Source organism: Cherax quadricarinatus, chromosome 98 (genome assembly GCF_038502225.1).
Source record: "Cherax quadricarinatus isolate ZL_2023a chromosome 98, ASM3850222v1, whole genome shotgun sequence".
Lineage (NCBI taxonomy): Eukaryota > Metazoa > Arthropoda > Malacostraca > Decapoda > Parastacidae > Cherax > Cherax quadricarinatus.
In genome coordinates, this window is record NC_091389.1 from 9,382,342 (window position 1) to 9,404,847 (window position 22,506).

Genomic DNA, 22,506 nt, shown 5'->3' on the forward strand with positions numbered 1-22,506 from the left:
CTGCTGTACAGGAGGGGAGCATAGGGCTACTGCTGTACAGGAGGGAGCATAGGGCTACTGATGTACAGGAGGGAGCATAGGGCTACTGCTGTACAGGAGGGAGCATAGGGCTACTGCTGTACAGGAGGGAGCATAGGGCTACTGCTGTACAGGAGGGAGCATAGGGCTACTGCTGTACAGGAGGGAGCATAGGGCTACTGCTGTACAGGAGGGAGCATAGGGCTACTGCTGTACAGGAGGGAGCATAGGGCTACTGCTGTACAGGAGGGAGCATAGGGCTACTGCAGTTCAGGATGGGAGCATAGGGCTACTGCTGTACAGGAGGGAGCATAGGGCTACTGATGTACAGGAGGGAGCATAGGGCTACTGCTGTACAGGAGGGAGCATAGGGCTACTGCTGTACAGGAGGGGAGCATAGGGCTACTGCTGTACAGGAGGGAGCATAGGGCTACTGCTGTACAGGAGGGAGCATAGGGCTACTGATGTACAGGAGGGAGCATAGGGCTACTGCTGTACAGGAGGGAGCATAGGGCTACTGATGTACAGGAGGGAGCATAGGGCTACTGCTGTACAGGAGGGGAGCATAGGGCTACTTATGTACAGGAGGGAGCATAGGGCTACTGCTGTACAGGAGGGAGCATAGGGCTACTGCTGTACAGGAGGGAGCATAGGGCTACTGCTGTACAGGAGGGAGCATAGGGCTACTGCTGTACAGGAGGGAGCATAGGTCTACTGATGTACAGGAGGGGAGCATAGGGCTACTGATGTACAGGAGGGAGCATAGGGCTACTGATGTACAGGAGGGAGCATAGGGCTACTGCTGTACAGGAGGGAGCATAGGTCTACTGATGTACAGGAGGGGAGCATAGGGCTACTGATGTACAGGAGGGAGCATAGGGCTACTGCTGTACAGGAGGGAGCATAGGGCTACTGCTGTACAGGAGGGAGCATAGGGCTACTGATGTACAGGAGGGAGCATAGGGCTACTGCTGTACAGGAGGGAGCATAGGGCTACTGCTGTACAGGAGGGAGCATAGGGCTAGTGCTGCACAGGAGGGAGCATAGGGCTAGTGCTGCACAGGAGGGAGCATGGGAGCATGAGACTAGTAATCTCTTCTAATGCACAAATTACTACATGTAAAAAGAGAGACTTATTTTTCTTTTTAGGTCACCCTGCCTTGGTGGGAGACGGCCGGTGCATTAAAAATAATTATTTATTTCCACACGATACATAATTTTTAAAAATGGATGACATTTAATATATCACATGAAAAGTGACTGGTTATACAAGCCATTTTTGGGTGTAAAGATGACACTGCACAGTCTGCTGAACACTGGTCGATGTTATTCATTTAATATGCTAACATCTGATACGACAACTACACATACCTCTTTGAAGCAGATCTGGGTCATTGTGCCGTCTTGAACCTTGAAGAGACACTCTCTGTTGGTGGCCTTCACTCTGTATGTCTCCATAACCTGTGTGCCCAGAAAACAAAAGCACTCAGTGTATACCCATGGTAGACACACACCTCAATGAGGGTTGTAAATGCGTGTACAAGCATACTTGCTAATACTACAGTTGCTTAAGAGCGCTTAGCTAATACAGCACTTTTCAATTACTATATTCATATTTACAGGTGTTCCATGGCTTACGATATTTCCACCTTACGATGGTGCGGCAGCAATTAATTAGAGATGAACCTTTAAGATAATTACCCAGCATGAAGGCAACAAGTCCCTAACTTGCATTCATTTACTCTTCAATACTGTTATTTAGTTACTGTAATTACTTGCTCTATTTATTCAATGACAGTAGTTGTTATTTTCTTATTTATTTAGCATATTATTTTCACATTCAACTTATGATATTTCTGACTTACAACGAGCGTGTCGGAATGTAACCCCATCGTAAGCTGAGGACAACCTGCATTATTTTCAGTGGTCGTCTTGTTCTTAAGACGGTTTTCAGCAATTTGAATTTTTTTTATTTTTTTTTATTTATGCATCATTTTAAATAATAATAATAATAATGTACGTAAGACTAACCTGACAACATAATGTGAAGGCCATTACTTCCAAAATTTCTTTGATTTGCAAGTCAGGCGTGTCATCGCAGCTGCTCAGCAGCTCGGCTCCGTCTGCATTAGTGTTGGTGGCCGGCATTAACATATCCTTCTGTACCCCCCACCAATCACGTAGCGAGATGACTTTCTCACGAACTTCATCTGGCCGTGTATGAGGTACTGTGTAATTCAGTTATTAAAAATGTCATTTTGATTCTTTTACACATTAGCCATTTATAAATTCAAAAAAGTAGCATAAACACAACATAGTCGTCAAGAAGGAAATTAAGTGAATCATAATAAGAAGAAAAACTTTCACCATCACTCACTCCATCACTGTCTTGCCAGAGGTTTGCTGATACTACAGTTTTTGAACTGTCTTATTGGTACTACAGTTTTTGAACTGTCTTATTGGTACTACAGTTTTTGAACTGTCTTATTGGTACGCCTAAGGCAAGACAGTGATAGAGTGAGTGATTATTAAAGTTTTTCTTCTTCGTTGGGTCACCGTACCTTGGTGGGAAATGACCGATGTGTATCCTCGCAGCCTTGTTCCAGGCTGTGAGGATAGACTGCTGCTTCAACCAGGCTGTTAATAAATTAGACACATGTATAACATTTGGTTATCTTTATTGAGGAAATATTTCACACAGTGACTTTATCATACAGCATATGCTGCATTCTTTTCAAGATTGATGGACTGATTACATAGACTCCAGGCTGAGGGACTGATTACCTCTAACTCCTTTTGATTTTCACCAGTCTCCTTGGTATAGGACTGATGAAGCCACTGTCTGATGAAACATTTCCTCAATAAAGATACCTACTAAGTTGTACACGTGTTAATTTATAAACTTGTCGGCTCTGTGAACCATTTCTCTACAGGCTGTTGCTGTTGGCAGCCTGCTGGCCCACACAGCCTGAGGCTTGGAAGGAAGGGGTAAGGGAGGTTTTGTGGGCGAGGGGCTTGGACTTCCAGCAGGCATGCGTGAGAGTGTTCGATAGGAGTGAATGGAGACAAAAGGTATTTGGGACCTGATGATCTGTTGGAGTGTGAGCAGGGTAATATTTAGTGAAGGGATTCAGGGAAACCGGTTATTTTTATATAGCCGGACTTGAGTCCTGGAAATGGGAAGTACAATGCCTGCACTCTAAAGGAGGGGTTTCGGGATATTGGCAGTTTGGAGGGATATGTTGTGTTTCTTTATACGTATGTGCTTCTAAACTGTTGTGTTCTGAGCACCTCTGCAAAAAAGTATTTTTTTTTGGGGGATTTTCTTTCTTTTTGGATCACCCTGCCTCGGTGGGTCACCCTGCCTCGGTGGGTCACCCTGCCTCGGTGGGAGACAGCTGACTTGTTAAAAAAAAAAAAATTATTGCTTCTCCATGGGGAAGTGGAACAGAATTCTTCCTCCGTAAGCCATGTGTGTCGTAAGAGGCGACTAAAATGCCAGGAGCAAGGGGCTAGTAACCCCTTCTCCTGTATATATTATTAAATTTAAAAGGAGAAACTTTTCTTTTTCCTTTTGGGCCACCCCACCTCGGTGGGATAAGGCCGGTGCGTTGAAAGAAAGAATAATTTGATTACTGTGGTTTAACCGGAATACTGTGTTAGCGGACATACAAATGCAGGGTTGCCAGCCCACCATTACCACCACCAACAAAATCTATTAACGTAATAATATAATAATAATAATAATTTATTTTAGAATGACACATTTGTACAGGGACGAGTCACATTTAGGTGTACATATAGAAAGTCCATAGTTATGCAAAGCATTTTGGCCAAACTTACGAATATACATGTACAGTGGACCCCCGCTTAACGATCACCTCCCAATGCGACCAGTTATGTAAGTGTATTTATGTAAGTGCGTTTGTACGTGTATGTTTGGGGGTCTGAAATGGACTAATCTACTTCACAATATTCCTTATGGGAACAAATTCGGTCAGTACTGGCACCTGAACATACTTCTGGAGTGAAAAAATATCGTTATCCGGGGGTCCACTGTATAGGCTCATAAACAATAAATTTACAAATTATATTACTTATGACTGGATTATGATTACAGGTAATGAAAGTAAGAGAGTTTTTGACATGTTTGTGGTTAAGAGGGTTGTTTAGCATACAGGTAATACAGTGGACCCCCGGTTTACGATATTATTTCATTCCAGAAGTATGTTCAGGTGCCAGTACTAACCGAATTTGTTCCCATAAGCAATATTGTGAATTAGATTAGTCCATTTCAGACCCCCAAACATACACGTACAAATGCACTTACATAAATACGCTTACATAATTGGTCGCATTGGGAGCTGATCGTCAAGCGGACCTGCCTGTTTAATGACCACTCAGACTTACGACCACCTCTCCGACATAATTGGTCGCATTGGGAGCTGATCGTCAAGCGGACCTGCCTGTTTAATGACCACTCAGACTTACGACCACCTCTCCGACATAATTGGTTGCATTGGGAGCTGATCGTCAAGCGACCTGCCTGTTTAACGACCACTCAGACTTACGACCACCTCTCCGACCACTGTACTGTGTGTGTATTTTACTTTTTTTTATTGTGTTTTAATGCCTAGTTCTATTTTCAATATACTAAAAAAGTTATAAATGGTGCAAAGGCGACATTAAAACAATATCAAAGATGCCTGACACAAACCCATTACCAGTACAGTGTGCTGGAAATATCAATAAGGGGAGACTCCTCACTTAACCCCTCAACTGTTAGTGCTCCAAACGTAGATTTGCGTTTTATTTTACGTGCTTTCAAATGTTAAAAAAAACGTAGCTCTACGTTCAGAGCTCTAGCGGTAAAAGCGTAGATCTATGTTTGGACAGTTTAAGGGTTAACCGACTCTTAGGAATGGAACTCGGTCGTTAAGTGAGGAGTACCTATTTTGCCACATTTTTTTTATATGATGAAATCCTCTTTATGGTTCCCATGATCCCCAATCCACTGACCACTCACCAGGTATTTCATAACGGGGCTTAAGGGTGATTGCCTCGATGGGGACTTCCGGGTCAGATGAAAACTTAATAATCTGCTTGGGGTCGTAGACCGTCCCGTGGATCTTGTCTTTGTACGGCTCCAGCTGCAACCACAAGTACGACAGTTAACTGCTTTGTCATTCTTACAGCCAGAAAAATTTATATAGGCCTATCATGGAATATTAAATAAATTGTGGTGCATCTAGCCAATTAGTTGAAGTTTTTGTCTTCCACAGTGAGCCAATCAAAGATTCTTAACTCATTCTAGACTTGACAGATGTCAAGCAGTGTAGTTCTACACTTGGCGGTTGTCAAGCAGTGTAAACCATACCATGGGCGGGATTTGAACCCGCGGTCAGAGAGTCTCAAAACTCTGACCGCGGGTTCAAATCCCGCCCATGGTATGGTTTGTTTGCAATCGTGTCATTACGATTTCGTGAGTCAAGCAGTGTAGTTCTACACTTGACGGATGTCAAACAGTGTACAGTGGACCCCCGCATAACGATATTAATCCGTTCCTGAGAGCTCATTGTTATGCGAAATTATCGTTATGCAAATGAATTTTCCCCATAAGAAACAATGGAAATCAAATTAATCCGTGCAAGACACCCAAAAGTATGAAAAAAAAAATTTTACCACATGAAATATACATTTTCCTACACACAAAGAGAAGGATACATGCACAATAGTAGAGTAGTACATGCACAGTATATATTGTGCATGTACTACTCTACTAAATGAAGAATAAATGACACTTACCTTTATTGAAGATGCAGCAATGACTGATGAGACACTGTGTCCTGGGAGTGCCTTTTCCTCCTGAGTACTGTAGGTCCTGTTTGGCATTTTCTTCCAGAACAAGCCTTATCACACTGTGTATGCCACTACAATTCTTAAATCTCTCAAACCAACCTTTGCTGGCTTTAAATTCACCAATATGAGCACTAGTTCCAGGCGTTTTCCCCTGTTCACCTGCGTGTTAGTCGACTGGTGTGGGTTGCATCCTGGGAGACAAGATTAAGGACCCCAATGGAAATAAGTTAGACAGTCTTCGATGACACTGACTTTTTTGGGTTATCCTGGGTGGCTAACCCTCTGGGGTTAATTGTTTCTTGGTATTCTCAATAAGCCACACCAACAACGGTGCTACAGCAGCAGCAGCAGCTGACAGTGCTACAGCAGCAGCAGACGGTGCTACAGCAGCAGCAGACGGTACTACAGCAGCAGCAGCAGCAGCTGATGGTGCTACAGCAGCAGCAGCAGCAGCTGACAGTGCTACAGCAGCAGCAGCAGCTGACAGTGCTACAGCAGCAGCAGCAGCAGCTGACAGTGCTACAGCAGCAGCAGCAGCAGCTGACAGTGCTACAGCAGCAGCAGCAGCAGCTGACAGTGCTACAGCAGCAGCAGCAGCAGCTGACAGTGCTACAGCAGCAGCAGCAGCAGCTGACAGTGCTACAGCAGCAGCAGCAGCAGCTGACAGTGCTACAGCAGCAGCAGCTGACAGTGCTACAGCAGCAGCTGACAGTGCTACAGCAGCAGCAGAAGGTGCTACAGCAGCAGCAGATGGTACTACAGCATCAGCAGCAGCTGACAGTGGTACAGCAGCAGCAGCAGCAGCTGACGGTGCTACAGCAGCAGACAGTGCTACAGCAGCAGCATCAGCAGTTGACCATGGTACCACAGTATTTCGATAATATTTCTCACCCTTTTTACCACAGGGTTGGCACTAGAAGCTTTCTTGGGGCCCATGGTCACTTATTTTGCAGATAAAATCACCAAAAATGCTGTAATAATATGAAATGTTCCGATTGTATGCTTGGATGTTACAGCGGAGGCTGGCTTGTAAACAATGCCACAGGCGGAACATGTGAGGCTGGCTCAGGCCGCACATAGACGCATCTCGGACGAATAGCGCTGAGCGAGTTTTTTAGCGCTATGTTAGGCAAAATTTTAGTGATAAAATGTATCGCTATGCGGATTTAACGTTATGTGATGTCAACGGTATGCGGGGGTCCACTGTAGTTCTAGACTTGACAAATGCCAAGCAGTGTAGTTCTAGACTTGACAGATGTCAAGCAGTGTAGTTCTAGACTTGACAAATGCCAAGCAGTGTAGGGTGGCTTACAATCGCTTGTAAGCACCAAGAATGACTGCTTGGACTCACTTTCAAAAAATCACACCAGCAAAACTATGAAAGTCACAGGAAAAGTCACGGGTAAAAAGGTCTTAAAAAGGTCCAGTCTATAACAAAATAGAAACACATACAAATCCCTTTATTTCCATGATGGAACATTAATGGGTTAATTTAGAAGGTTTAAAGCCTAAAGAGGTTAATTTACAAAGTTTCAAGCCTATCAATGGTTAATTTATAAGGTTTGAAGTCTATCAGCTTCACTATCTGTGGTAAAATCTCAGCATATACACTAAGGTATACCAAACTGATGAAAATAATGTCACAACACGTACAATAAAATAACGTCGGCCATTTCCCACCGAGGCACGGTTACCCAAAAAGAAAAAAAGAAAAAATTTCATCATCATTCAACACTTTCCTTATCACTCATACATAATCAGTCTTTACAGAGGCGCTCAGATACGACAGCTTAGATGTCACTCCAAATTGCCAATATTCCAAACCCCTCCTTTAAAGTGCAGGCATTGTACTTCCCATTTCCAGGACTCGAGTCCGGCTAACTGGTTTCCCTGTATCCCTTCACAAAATATTACCCTGCTCACACTCCAACAGCTGTTCAGGTCCCAAAAACCATTCATCTCCATTCACTCCTAACACACTCACGTGCACTTGCTCTAAGTCCAAGCCCCTCACCCACAAAACCTTCTTTTCAGGGATGACCCCTACCCTGCCTTTCTTTCCCTACAGATTTATACACTCTCCAAGTCTTTCTACTTTGTTTGATTCTCTCTAAATGACCAAATCACCTCAACAACCCCTCTTCAGCCCTCTGACTAATACTTTTAGTAACTCCACACCTCCTAATTTTCACACTACAAATTCTCTGCATAATATTTACACCACACATTGCCCTTAAACACAACATCTCCACTGCCTCCAACTGCCTCCTTGCCGCAGTATTTACAACCCAAGCTTCACACACATATAAGTGTTGGTACCACTATACAGTGGACCCCCGCATACCGTACGCATCGCATACTGTACAATCCGCATACCGCTCGCTTTTATCGCAAAAATTTTGCCTCGCATACCTCCCAAAAATCCGCTCACCGCTCTTCGTCCAAGACGCGTCCAATGTGCGCCCTCAGCCAGCCTCACATGTTCCGCCGGTGGCATTGTTTACCAGCCAGCCTCCGGGGTAACATCCAAGCATACAATCGGAATATTTCGTATTATTACAGTGTTTTCGGTGCTTTATCTGGAAAATAAGTGACCATGGGCCCCAAGAAAGCTTCTAGTGCCAACCCTACAGGAATAAGGGTGAGAATTCCTATAGAGATGAAGAAAGAGATCATTGATAAGTATGAGAGTGGAGTGCGTGTCACCGACCTGGTCAGGTTGTACAAGAAACCCAAATCAACTATCTCTACTATTGTGGGCAACAGAAAGGCAATCAAGGAAGCTGTTCTTGCCAAAGGTTTAACTGTGTTTTCGAAACAGAGATCGCAAGTGATGGAAGATGTTGAGAGACTCTTATTGGTGTGGATAAATGAAAAACAGCTAGCAGGAGATAGCGTCTCTCAAGCGATCATAAGCGAAAAGGGTAGGAAGTTGCATGAGGATTTAATTAAAAAAATGCCTGCAACTAGTGATGATGTGAGTGAATTTAAGGCCAGCAAAGGTTGGTTTGAGAGATTTAAGAAGCGTAGTGGCATACATAGTGTGATAAGGCATGGTGAGGCTGCCAGTTCGGACCACAAAGCAGCTGAAAAATATGTGCAGGAATTCAAGAAGTACATAGACAGTGAAGGACTGAAACCTGAACAAGTGTTTAATTGTGATGAAACAGGCCTGTTTTGGAAGAAAATGCCAAGCAGGACCTACATTACTCAGGAGGAAAAGGCACTCCCAGGACATGAGCCTATGAAAGACAGGCTTACTTTGTTGATGTGTTCCAATGCTAGTGGTGATTGCAAAGTTAAGCCTTTATTAGTGTATCACTCTGAAACTCCCAGACCGTTCAGGCAAAAGAATGTCCTCAAGGAGAATTTGTGTGTGCTGTGGAGGGCAAACAGTAAGGCATGGGTCACTAGGGACTTTTTCTATGACTGGTTACACCATGCATTTGCCCCCAATGTGAAAGATTACCTAACTGAAAAGAAATTAGAACTTAAGTGCCTCCTGGTGTTAGACAATGCCCCTGGTCATCCTACAGACGTGGCAGAGCGACTTTATGGGGACATGAAATTCATTAAGGTGAAGTTTTTGCCTCCTAATACCACTCCTCTCCTGCAGCCCATGGACCAGCAGGTTATTGCAAACTTCAAAAAACTGTACACAAAAGCTCTGTTTGAAAGGTGCTTTGTAGTGACCTCAGAAACTCAACTGACTCTAAGAGAGTTTTGGAGAGAGCACTTTAATATCCTCAGTTGTGTAAACCTTATAGGTAAGGCTTGGGAGGGAGTGACTAAGAAGACCTTGAACTCTGCTTGGAAGAAACTGTGGCCAGAATGTGTAGACAAAAGGGATTTTGAAGGGTTTGAGGCTAACCCTGAGAGGATTATGCCATTGGGAAAGTCCTTGGGGTTGGAGGTTAGTGGGGATGATGTGGAAGAGTTGGTGGAGGAGGACAATGAAGAACTAACCACTGATGAGCTGATAGATCAACTTCAACAGCAAGAGGCCAGACCTGAGGAAACTGGTTCAGAGGAGGGGAGAGAGAAATTGAAGAAGTTGCCTACTACAAAGATTAAGGAAATCTGTGCAAAGTGGCTTGAAGTGCAAACCTTCATGGATGAAAATCACCCTCACACAGCTATTGCAAGCCGTGTTGGCAACCTGTACACTGACAATGTTGTGAAACAATTTAGGGAAGTCATAAAGGAACGAGAGGTACAGGCCACTATGGACAGATATGTTGTGCGACAGAAGTCCAGTGACTCTGAAGCTGGTCGTAGTGGCATTAAAAGAAGAAGGGAAGTAACCCCAGAAAAGGACTTGCTACCTCAAGTCCTAATGGAAGGGGATTCCCCTTCTAAACACTAACACTCTCTCTCCCCTCCTCCCATCCCATCAATCATCACCAGATCTTCAATAAAAGTAAGTGTCATGTAATTGTGCATGCCTTTTTCAGTTTGTGTGTATTAAAATTAACATTTCATGTGGTAAAAAATTTTTTTTTTCATACTTTTGGGTGTCTTGCACGGATTAATTTGATTTCCATTATTTCTTATGGGGAAAATTAATTCGCATACCGAACATTTCGCATAACAACCAGCCCTCTTGCACGGATTAAAGTCGCTATGCGGGGGTCCACTGTACTCTCATACATTCCCTTCTTTGCCTCCATGGATAACGTTTTTTTGTCTCCATAAATACCTCAACGCACCACTCACCTTTTTTCCTTCATCAATTCTATGGTTAACCTCATCCTTCATAAACCCATCTGCTGACAAGTCAACTCCCAAATATCTGAAAACATTCACTTCTTCCTTACTCCCTCCCTCCAATGTGATATCCAATTTTTCTTTATCTAAATTGTTTGATACCGTCATCACCTTACTCTTATCTATATTCCTTTCAACTTTCTACCCTTACATGTCCTCCCAAACTCATCCACTAGCCTTTGCAATTTTTCTTTAGAATCTCCCATAAGTACAGTATCATCAGTAAAAAGTAACTGTGTCAACTCCCATTTTGTATTTGATTCCCCATAATTTAATCCCACCCCTCTCCTTAATAATGTTATTTACATTTAAGTTCAGTATTATAAAACTACAACCACCACCACCAGCAGCAGCCATCATCATCATCCATTATCGTAAGCATCCATCATCATCATCCATTATCGTTAGCATCCATCATCAGCATCCACCATCAACTTACAATGGGTTTGTTGGAATGTAACGCCATTGCAAGTCGAGGAGCACCTGTACTCTATCACTATATCCCACAACGCTATTCTGTTCTCGATCACTATCACTATACCCCATTATCCTTAGCTTCTTGCTACAACTTACGGATATGTTTCTTAACAGCAAGATATCACCGATCGAGACACCTCCAGGAAGATCACGAATGCTGGTGTCATTGAAAAATACATGTATGGGAAGATCGTCCCGTATCGGCATGTCTACACAGCACGATGGGTCAAAGACGGCCATCATCAGGTGGAACGTCCCAAATTTAGTTGGCTCTGGGGTTTTCAGAATTTCCTTCACAACGGCACATACAGTCACTTTTCTGCTAGAGTTGCAGTGGCAAACTACGGTGAAATGCTCAGGTTGTTTTCGCTTATTCCGGCCGCTCGGCCCAGCATGACAGGAAGCAGCAGTCTGTGTCTTTGATTTTGAGGATGATGGTAGAGCTGCATTTAGTGAAACAGTCTCAGGCTTCGCAACGATCCAGACCTCAGCATCAGCCGCAACTCTGTTCCCTGCCCTCAAACTCAGCTCACACCAGCCATTTTGAACAGGACCCCGGTACTTCACCAATCTTGTCTTGGCAAATGCCATCCAAATGGTTCCGTTGCTTTTGCCTTCTTGAATGTAGTCGTGAATTGTGTCGGCATGCGTGCCATATCCAAACACATCCAACTGAAGCCCCTTCGATCCGTCCAGCAGCACTGAAATGAAACAAGAGCATCATCAGAGCTTAGTTGTACATTAGTTACACTTGTGTCCTTTACTTAACATAGTCACTAATTTTACCAACATCATTATAATTTTTCTTGTGTATGTGTGAATAAAATCCCAAAATACAAAGCAGAGTTGGTGGCAAGAGAGCAATTCTTCTCACCTTCTCGTAGAGTCATCCGCTTCTTTACCTTACCCTCCCACACTATTCTTGGATAAGCATCCTCCACAATCCCCTGTAACAAAGCATTTGTATATAGACCTTGTTTTTCAGTTCAAAAATCCTTGCGTGTTGTCACAGATATAAATTACTGGGAGGAAGAAAGGATGACAAAATAAAACTAAGAGTGCTTTATTACTGTTTGGGAAGAGCTGCTGCTTCTTTCAATGCAACGGCTGTATCCCACTGAAGCAGGGTGGCCCAAAAAGAAAAACAAAAGTAATATATACAGGAGTAATATGCAGAACCACTGTGAAAGAACAGCGAAATTCCAAGCACTTTCATGACTTCTCACATTATCAAGGAACTACATAGTTCTTTGATAATGTAAGAAGTCACGAAAACGCTTGCAATTTCGCTATTCTTTCACAATGTAGTTGTTCTGCATGTTGCGATATTACCTGTTTACTGTGATTTTATTGCATCACAGGAGTAATATAGACAGGAGAAGGGGTTACTAGCCTCTTGCTCCCGGCATTTTAGTCGCCTCTTACATCATGCATGGTTTACGGAGGAAGAATTTTGTTCCACTTCCCCATGGAGATAAGAGGAAATAAACAAGAACAAGAACTAGAAAGAAAATAGAAGAAAACCCAGAGGGGTGTGTATATATATGCTTGTACATGTATGTGTAGTGTGACCTAAGTGTAAGTAGAAGTAGCAAGACGTACCTGAAATCTTGCATGTTCATGAGACAGAAAAAAGACACCAGCAATCCTACCATCATGTAAAACAATTACAGGTTTACATTTTACACTCACTGGCAGGATAGTAGTATCTCCCTGGGTGGCTGCTGTCTACCAACCTACTTCCACAGGATGGTAGTACCTCCGTGGGCAGTTGCTGTCTACCAACCTACCACAGGATGGTAGTACCTCCGTGGGCAGTTGCTGTCTACCAACCTACCACCACAGGATGGTAGTACCTCCGTGGGCAGTTGCTGTCTACCAACCTACCACCACAGGATGGTAGTACCTCCGTGGGCAGTTGCTGTCTACCAACCTACCACAGGATGGTAGTACCTCCGTGGGCAGTTGCTGTCTACCAACCTACCACCACAGGATGGTAGTACCTCCCTGGGCAGTTGTTGTCTACCAACCTACTACCACAGGATGGTAGTACCTCCGTGGGCAGTTGCTGTCTACCAACCTACTACCACAGGATGGTAGTACCTCCCTGGGTGGTTGCTGTCTACCAACCTACTACCACAGGATGGTAGTACCTCCCTGGGTGGTTGCTGTCTACCAACCTACCACCACAGGATGGTAGTACCTCCGTGGGCAGTTGCTGTCTGCCAACCTACTACCACAGGATGGTAGTACCTCCATGGGCAGTTGCTGTCTACCAACCTACCACCACAGGATGGTAGTACCTCCATGGGCAGTTGCTGTCTACCAACCTACCACCACAGGATGGTAGTACCTCCGTGGGCAGTTGCTGTCTACCAACCTACCACCACAGGATGGTAGTACCTCCATGGGCAGTTGCTGTCTACCAACCTACCACCACAGGTTGGTAGTACCTCTGTGGGCAGTTGCTGTCTACCAACCTACTACCACAGGATGGTAGTACCTCTGTGGGCAGTTGCTGTCTACCAACCTACTACCACAGGATGGTAATACCTCCGTGGGCAGTTGCTGTCTACCAACCTACTACCACAGGATGGTAGTACCTCTGTGGGCAGTTGCTGTCTACCAACCTACTACCACAGGATGGTAGTACCTCCGTGGGCAGTTGCTTCTACCAACCTACCACCACAGGATGGTAGTACCTCTGTGGGCAGTTGCTGTCTACCAACCTACTACCACAGGATGGTAGTACCTCCGTGGGCAGTTGCTGTCTACCAACCTACCACCACAGGATGGTAGTACCTCCTTGGGCAGTTGCTGTCTACCAACCTACCACCACAGGATGGTAGTACCTCCCTGGGCAGTTGCTGTCTACCAACCTACTACCACAGGATGGTAGTACCTCCTTGGGCAGTTGCTGTCTACCAACCTACCACCACAGGATGGTAGTACCTCCGTGGGCAGTTGCTGTCTACCAACCTACTACCACAGGATGGTAGTACCTCCCTGGGCAGTTGCTGTCTACCAACCTATTACCTTGGGTTGTGGAGAGCTATATAGTATTATTCTATTTGCTCTACTGTTGTCTGTGGGGCTAACAAAATAATATTAGATAGCTACTCACAGTTCCATGGGGAAGTGGAACAGAATTCTTCCCACGTAAGCCATGCGTGTCGTAAGAGGCGACTAAAATGCCGGGAGCAAGGGGCTAGTAACCCCTTCTCCTGTATATATTACTAAATTTAAAAGGAGAAACTTTCGTTTGTCCTTTTGGGCCTCCCCGCCTCAGTGGGATACGGCTGGTACGTTGAAAGAAGAAAGAAGCTACTCACAGACAGTGATATAGCAAAAATACTACTAGACAGCTCTTCACAGACAGCAACAGTGCAAACAAAATGATGCTAGACAGCAACAGACAGGCAATGCTGCTGAAGGCCTCTTGATCCAGGGAATTTGAGATACTGTTTTAACTTTCAAGGCTATAATCATGACTGATTTCCACAGTATCTTACAGCCAGACTTTAAATAATAAGATATTACAAGGACCACAACAGAAATAAGTCCCTGGGACTCTTTTTATGTTATCTTCGTGGGTAATTTACACGCATTATTATGTATGATAATTGTGCTGATGTGTACCTCTACCTTAACCCTTAAACTGTCCAAACGTAGATCTACGTCCACGTGCATAGCGCTCAGATCGTAGATCTACGTTTTTTTATATAAGAAAGCATGTAAAATCGGACGTACATCTATGTCCTCAGCATTATGCACATGGACGTACAGTGGACCCCCGCTTAACGATCACCTCCAAATGCGTCCAATTATGTAAGTGTATTTATGTAAGTGCGTTTGTACGTGTATGTTTGGGGGTCTGAAATGGACTAATCTACTTCACAATATTCCTTATGGGAAAAAATTCAGTCAGTACTGGCACCTGAACATACTTCTGGAGTGAAAAAAGTTCGTTAACCGGGGGTCCACTGTATATCTACGTTTGGACAGTTGAAGGTTTAATAACTTTACTTCCTTGGAACAAGAGACCTTTGACAGCATCAGTGCACCTAATTAAAGGGATATTTAGAAGAGTATCAAAGCACCTAATTAAAGGGATATTTAGAAGAGTATCAATGAACCTAATTAAAGGGATATTTAGAAGACTGTCAAAGCACCTAATTAAAGGGATATTTAGAAGAGTATCAATGAACCTAATTAAAGGGATATTTAGAAGACTGTCAAAGCACCTAATTAAAGAGATATTTAGAAGAGTATCAAAGCACCTAATTAAAGGGATATTTAGAAGAGTATCAAAGCACCTAATTAAAGGGATATTTAGAGGAGCATTAATGCACAAAAATAAAGGGATATTTAGAAGAGTATCAAAGCACCTAATTAAAGGGATATTTAAAGAATATCAAAGCACCTAATTAAAGGGATATTTAGAAGACTGTCAAAGCACCTAATTAAAGGGATATTTAGAAGAGTATGTTCAACTCATCTATCTCTAAAAAAAAAAGTAGTTTAATAAATAACTGTAGGGAAAAGTATCCACATTATTATAATCATACAGCATAAAAGTGCCCAGAAATCAACAATAATCCCTGAAAGGAATTTTGGAAATACAGTACAAAATCCCACATGTTGATTCAGAAACGACTGTCAAGATCCTTTGGCTACAGAATTTTTTTTGATGATTAAGACACGTGTGCAATGGTTAGGTATCTTTATTGCTGAAATATTTTCGAGTTGGCATCTTCAGTCTAATACATAGGTAGCTAGAACAATCTCATTCTTACCCACCATAACTGTCACTCCCATCAACTCACTCCCCTTCTATCATTCCATTAAATCGAGTCATTTTTACCCACCATAACTGTCACTCCCATCAACTCACTCCCCTTCTATCATTCCATTAAATTGAGTCATTTTTACCCACCATAACTGTCACTCCCATCAACTCACTCCCCTTCTATCATTCCATTAAATCGAGTCATTCTTACCCACCATAACTGTCATTCCCATCAACTCACTCCCCTTCTATCATTCCATTAAATCGAGTCATTTTTACCCACCATAACTGTCACTCCCATCAACTCACTCCCCTTCTATCATTCCATTAAATCGAGTCATTTTTACCCACCATAACTGTCACTCCCATCAACTCACTCCCCTTCTATCATTACATTAAATCAAGTCATTTTTACCCACCATAACTGTCACTCCCATCAACTCACTCCCCTTCTATCATTCCATTAAATCGAGTCATTTTTACCCACCATAACTGTCACTCCCATCAACTCACTCCCCTTCTATCATTCCATTAAATCGAGTCAATTTTACCCACCATAACTGTCACTCCCATCAACTCACTCCCCTTCTATCATTCCATTAAATCGAGTCATTTTTACCCACCATAACTGTCACTCCCATCAACTCACTCCCCTTCTATCATTCCATTAAATCGAGTCATTCTTACCCACCATAACTGTCACTCCCATCAACTCACTCCCCTTCTATCATTCCATTAAATCGAGTCATTCTTACCCACCATAACTGTCACTCCCATCAACTCACTCCCCTTCTATCATTCCATTAAATCGAGTCATTTTTACCCACCATAACTGTCACTCCCATCAACTCACTCCCCTTCTATCATTCCATTAAATCGAGTCATTTTTACCCACCATAACTGTCACTCCCATCAACTCACTCCCCTTCTATCATTACATTAAATCGAGTCATTTTTACCCACCATAACTGTCACTCCCATCAACTCACTCCCCTTCTATCATTCCATTAAATCGAGTCATTTTTACCCACCATAACTGTCACTCCCATCAACTCACTCCCCTTCTATCATTCCACTAAATCGAGTCATTTTTACCCACCATAACTGTCACTCCCATCAACTCACTCCCCTTCTATCATTCCATTAAATCGAGTCATTTTTACCCACCATAACTGTCACTCCCATCAACTCACTCCCCTTCTATCATTCCATTAAATCGAGTCATTTTTACCCACCATAACTGTCACTCCCATCAACTCACTCCCCTTCTATCATTCCATTAAATCGAGTCATTTTTACCCACCATAACTGTCACTCCCATCAACTCACTCCCCTTCTATCATTCCATTAAATCGAGTCATTTTTACCCACCATAACTGTCACTCCCATCAACTCACTCCCCTTCTATCATTCCATTAAATTGAGTCATTTTTACCCACCATAACTGTCACTCCCATCAACTCACTCCCCTTCTATCATTCCATTAAATCGAGAATTTAGTGTACAGTGGACCCCCGGTTTACGATCAGCTCCCAATGTGACCAATTATGTAAGTGTATTTATGCAAGTGCATTTGTACGTGTATGTTTGGGGGTCTGAAATGGACTAATCTAATTCACAATATTCCTTATGGGAACAAATTCGGTCAGTACTGGCACCTGAACATACTTCTGGAATGAAATAATATCGTAAACTGGGGGTTCACTGTACTCACAACGATGTACGTGTCTGGCGGCTGCATTCCTCCTCGCAATTCATCGACGAGTGTGTGTTTGCATGAGGCGGGGACAATCTTGGCAATTTCCTCCAGACATGGATTCTTCGACGCTAAGAATTTAACGCAGTTCATGATTGTGTCTCGTTGTACTCCTCTCACACACCATCTGAAAACTGTGAATGTCATATGTTATTCTGTTATTTATATCTCACTGCTGCTTAGTGTGTTAAACATAATTAGGAGAGTCTTTGTGAAATTCTGGAATCTCGACAGAAAGTGTTCTCAGCACTTTCACAAGAAAGGGCTTTAGAGAATGTGTTTTGCGTAAGTTTATTCAGGTACAGTACACTTACGTACATTTATTATATACTTTATGTGTAAGTTACCCACTAGGATAACCCAAAAAGTCACAAAAACTGACTTATTTTTATCGCCGAGTGCTCAAACCATATGAAAAGCACAATGAAGTCAATGTTACTTATTTCCACTGGCATCATTGACATGAGGGATCTCATTTATATTTTTATTTAATACAGTGGTACCTTGGGATACAAACTTTTTTCGTTCGAGAAGGCTGCTTGAGTGCCGATACCGAACGAATTTGTTCCCATAAGGAATAATGTAAATTAGATTAGCCCTTTTCTGACCCCCAAAAATACACTTACAAAAGCACTTACATAATTGGTCGAGTTTTGAGCTGTTCGTATCTCGAGGTACCACTGTGTTTGTAAACAAGTTTATATTTTTCGAATGGCATTACATACTGTAGTATATAATAACAAGACAGTACATGCACAGTACTAAAACTTCTGCCGATGCTGATACACCTACCATCTGACTTACGACCTGCTCGACATACGACCACTCGACCTACGGCCGTGTTTTTTATGCCAAATTTCTGGGAAATAAACAGCTGTTTGTGTTGTAGACAGTGTTTATCCTAAACCTTACAGTATAAAATACAGTACTAACAACATAAAAAGTAAAGTAAAACATGAAATACCAGAATAAAACAAAAATAATTACAAAAGTGTGATGTTGATATTCAGTAGTAAGGTTCGACTTACGTTCATTTTGACTTACGACCGGTTGGTCGGAACCGAGCTTGGTCGTAAGTCGGATGGTACCTGTATTCAATTTCAGGCCAATACAGATTATCATCAAAATTAGCCGATGTGTCACCAATAACGATACTCTGGCTCACCTCTAGTACAAAGTGAATAACAATTAAACATCAGAACTAAGCTCTAAACCCACAAGGGTCATACAGTGCTGCAGTACACAATGAAGAGTAATTAACCTAAGGGTAACCAATTAAAAAATAAAAAGACATAATTCCAAGACTGGAACAACACACATTATTACTATAATCAAAAAGAAGCACTAAACCACAAGGGGTGTACAGCGGAACAATATATAACTAATCAACAGATAAGAGAAAGAAACTTTATAACGATGTTTTGGTCCGACTTTGACCATTAACAAGTTCCCCAGTAAAATTACTGATTTATTTCCAATGGGGTCCTTGAATTACCATTGGGGGTCCTTGAATTACCATTGGGGGTTCTTGAATTACCATTGGGGGTCCTTGAATTACCATTGGGGGTCCTTGAATTACCATTGGGGGTCCTTGAATTACCATTGGGGGTTCTTGAATTACCATTGTGGGTCCTTGAATTACCATTGTGGGTCCTTGAATTACCATTGTGGGTCCTTGAATTACCATTGTGGGTCCTTGAATTACCATTGTGGGTCCTTGAATTACCATTGTGGGTCCTTGAATTACCATTGTCCTTGAATTACCATTGTGGTCCTTGAATTACAATTGTTGTCCTTGAATTACCATTGTGGTCCTTGAATTACCATTGTGGGTCCTTGAATTACCATTGTCCTTGAATTACCATTGTGGGTCCTTGAATTACCATTGTTGTCCTTGAATTACCATTGTGGGTCCTTGAATTACGATTGTGGTCCTTGAATTACCATTGTGGGTCCTTGAATTACCATTGTCTTCCTTGAATTACCATTGTGGGTCCTTGAATTACCATTGTGGTCCTTGAATTATCATTGTCCTTGAATTACCATTGTGGGTCCTTGAATTACCATTGTGGTCCTTGAATTACCATTGTGGGTCCTTGAATTACCATTGTGGGTCCTTGAATTACCATTGTGGGTCCTTGAATTACCATTGTGGTCCTTGAATTACCATTGTGGTCCTTGAATTACCATTGTGGTCCTTGAATTACCATTGTGGTCCTTGAATTACCATTGGGGGTTCTTGAATTACCATTGTGGGTCCTTGAATTACTATTGTGGGTCCTTGAATTACCATTGTGGGTCCTTGAATTACCATTGTGGGTCCTTGAATTACTATTGTGGGTCCTTGAATTACCATTGTGGGTCCTTGAATTACCATTGTCCTTGAATTACCATTGTGGTCCTTGAATTACCATTGTGGGTCCTTGAATTACCATTGTGGTCCTTGAATTACCATTGTGGGTCCTTGAATTACCATTGTCCTTGAATTACCATTGTGGGTCCTTGAATTACCATTGTTGTCCTTGAATTACCATTGTGGGTCCTTGAATTACGATTGTGGTCCTTGAATTACCATTGTGGGTCCTTGAATTACCATTGTCTTCCTTGAATTACCATTGTGGGTCCTTGAATTACCATTGTGGTCCTTGAATTATCATTGTCCTTGAATTACCATTGTGGGTCCTTGAATTACCATTGTGGTCCTTGAATTACCATTGTGGGTCCTTGAATTACCATTGTGGGTCCTTGAATTACCATTGTGGGTCCTTGAATTACCATTGTGGTCCTTGAATTACCATTGTGGTCCTTGAATTACCATTGTGGTCCTTGAATTACCATTGTGGTCCTTGAATTACCATTGTGGGTCCTTGAATTACCATTGTGGGTCCTTGAATTACCATTGTGGTCCTTGAATTACCATTGTGGTCCTTGAATTACCATTGTGGGTCCTTGAATTACCATTGTGGGTCCTTGAATTACCATTGTGGTCCTTGAATTACCATTGTGGTCCTTGAATTACCATTGTGGTCCTTGAATTACCATTGTGGGTCCTTGAATTACCATTGTGGGTCCTTGAATTACCATTGTGGTCCTTGAATTACCATTGTGGTCCTTGAATTACCATTGTGGTCCTTGAATTACCATTGTGGGTCCTTGAATTACCATTGTGGTCCTTGAATTACTATTGTGGGTCCTAGAATTACCATTGTGGGTCCTTGAATTACCATTGTGGTCCTTAAATTACCATTGTGGGTCCTTGAATTACCATTGTGGGTCCTTGAATTACCATTGTGGGTCCTTGAATTACCATTATTGTCCTTGAATTACCATTGTGGGTCCTTGAATTACCATTGTGGGTCCTAGAATTACCATTATTGTCCTTGAATTACCATTGTGGGTCCTTGAATTACCATTGTGGGTCCTAGAATTACCATTATTGTCCTTGAATTACCATTGTGGGTCCTTGAATTACCATTGTGGGTCCTAGAATTACCATTATTGTCCTTGAATTACCATTGTGGGTCCTTGAATTACCATTGTGGGTCCTAGAATTACCATTATTGTCCTTGAATTACCATTGTGGGTCCTTGAATTACCATTGTGGGTCCTAGAATTACCATTATTGTCCTTGAATTACCATTGTGGGTCCTAGAATTACCATTATTGTCCTTGAATTACCATTGTGGGTCCTAGAATTACCATTATTGTCCTTGAATTACCATTGTGGGTCCTTGAATTACCATTGTGGGTCCTTGAATTACCATTATTGTCCTTGAATTACCATTGTGGGTCCTTGAATTACCATTATTGTCCTTGAATTACCATTGGAGTCACGACTGGTGCCCATTTGAGTTTTTTTTTGGGGGGGTTTATATATGTTTAATGGGTTGTTGTGAGGTTAATGGGGAAATATATTTACCATTGAGTGATGATGGTGGTGAGGATGGGCCTCAGGAAGCACAAATATGGTGGATAATAATGGTGGATAATAATGGTGGAAAATAATGGTGGTTCTTCCTCTGATTTTTTGAAGTCTTGATCAAAACAAAACAATCAAATGTGAGTCTTTCGTTTTGATTTTATAAATGGGTAAATTTGTTTGTTTATTTATGTGTAAATAGATATAAATATTGTTATTATGTTTATTTTAGTGTGTTTGTAAATTATCAACCAGGATAATCCCCTAAAAAGAAAAATTTATTTATTTCGATAAGGGTTATTTTTTTTTTTTTGAGTTGGGTCTTAGAGGGTAGAAAAACACTTTTAAAATACAGGAAATTTGTGGAAATAAACTTTTATTATTATATTTTGCAGTTATGTGAAGCTTATACATATTAATGATATTTTAAAAGTAGGTAAAAATGAAGTATTAGGATTAGTTTGCCGAAAATGCATTGCTTTTTTAGTGTCTGTAAATGTTTTTGTTATATTTAAATTACATTTTTATACCGCATAATAATATAAAAAAATTGTGTATACATGTATTATGAAGTGAAGATTCTCGCTTGATGTCCAACTTATCTCATAAATCTTCCTGAAAGCCTGTTTTTGTTGCTTGTGTGTTTCTGGCTCTGCCGGACCTTAAACAAAGGAAATATCACCTAAATTTATTGGAAATATATTATACCTGTTTCTGCTTTTAGAAAAAATAATTTCCTCTTCAGTTCCAGTTCAAATAAAAGCAATATATTGTTTCCCAGTGGAAATAAGTCACCTAGTCTGGCTTTTCGGGATTATCTTAGAAAATCTACACATATATACTGATATGTATGATAATATGTGTAACTATATTTATCTTTCTTTCTATCTGAATAAATTTACTAACTTATTTATTCACTAA

General features: G+C 41.9%; 1 protein-coding gene across 10 annotated transcripts in view; it reads right to left on the reverse strand.

Moving 5' to 3' along the window:
• LOC128702485 (uncharacterized) overlaps positions 1 to 21,711 on the reverse strand; it is a 166,904-nt gene extending 145,193 nt beyond the window's left edge. For 9 of the 10 annotated variants that reach the window (XM_070105347.1, XM_070105354.1, XM_070105351.1 and 6 more), the window contains exons 1-7: positions 21,586 to 21,711; positions 17,625 to 17,800; positions 11,996 to 12,068; positions 11,218 to 11,822; positions 5,045 to 5,168; positions 2,050 to 2,246; positions 1,390 to 1,479 (exon numbers count right to left, since the gene is read on the reverse strand). In XM_070105347.1, the coding sequence (XP_069961448.1) occupies positions 1,390 to 1,479; positions 2,050 to 2,246; positions 5,045 to 5,168; positions 11,218 to 11,822; positions 11,996 to 12,068; positions 17,625 to 17,759 (1,224 nt within the window). In that variant the 5' untranslated portion in view covers positions 17,760 to 17,800; positions 21,586 to 21,711. The remainder of the gene's footprint in view (positions 1 to 1,389; positions 1,480 to 2,049; positions 2,247 to 5,044; positions 5,169 to 11,217; positions 11,823 to 11,995; positions 12,069 to 17,624; positions 17,801 to 21,585) is intronic. The other variant, XM_070105348.1, reaches the window with a different exon arrangement.
• Between the last annotated feature and the right edge of the window lie 795 nt (positions 21,712 to 22,506).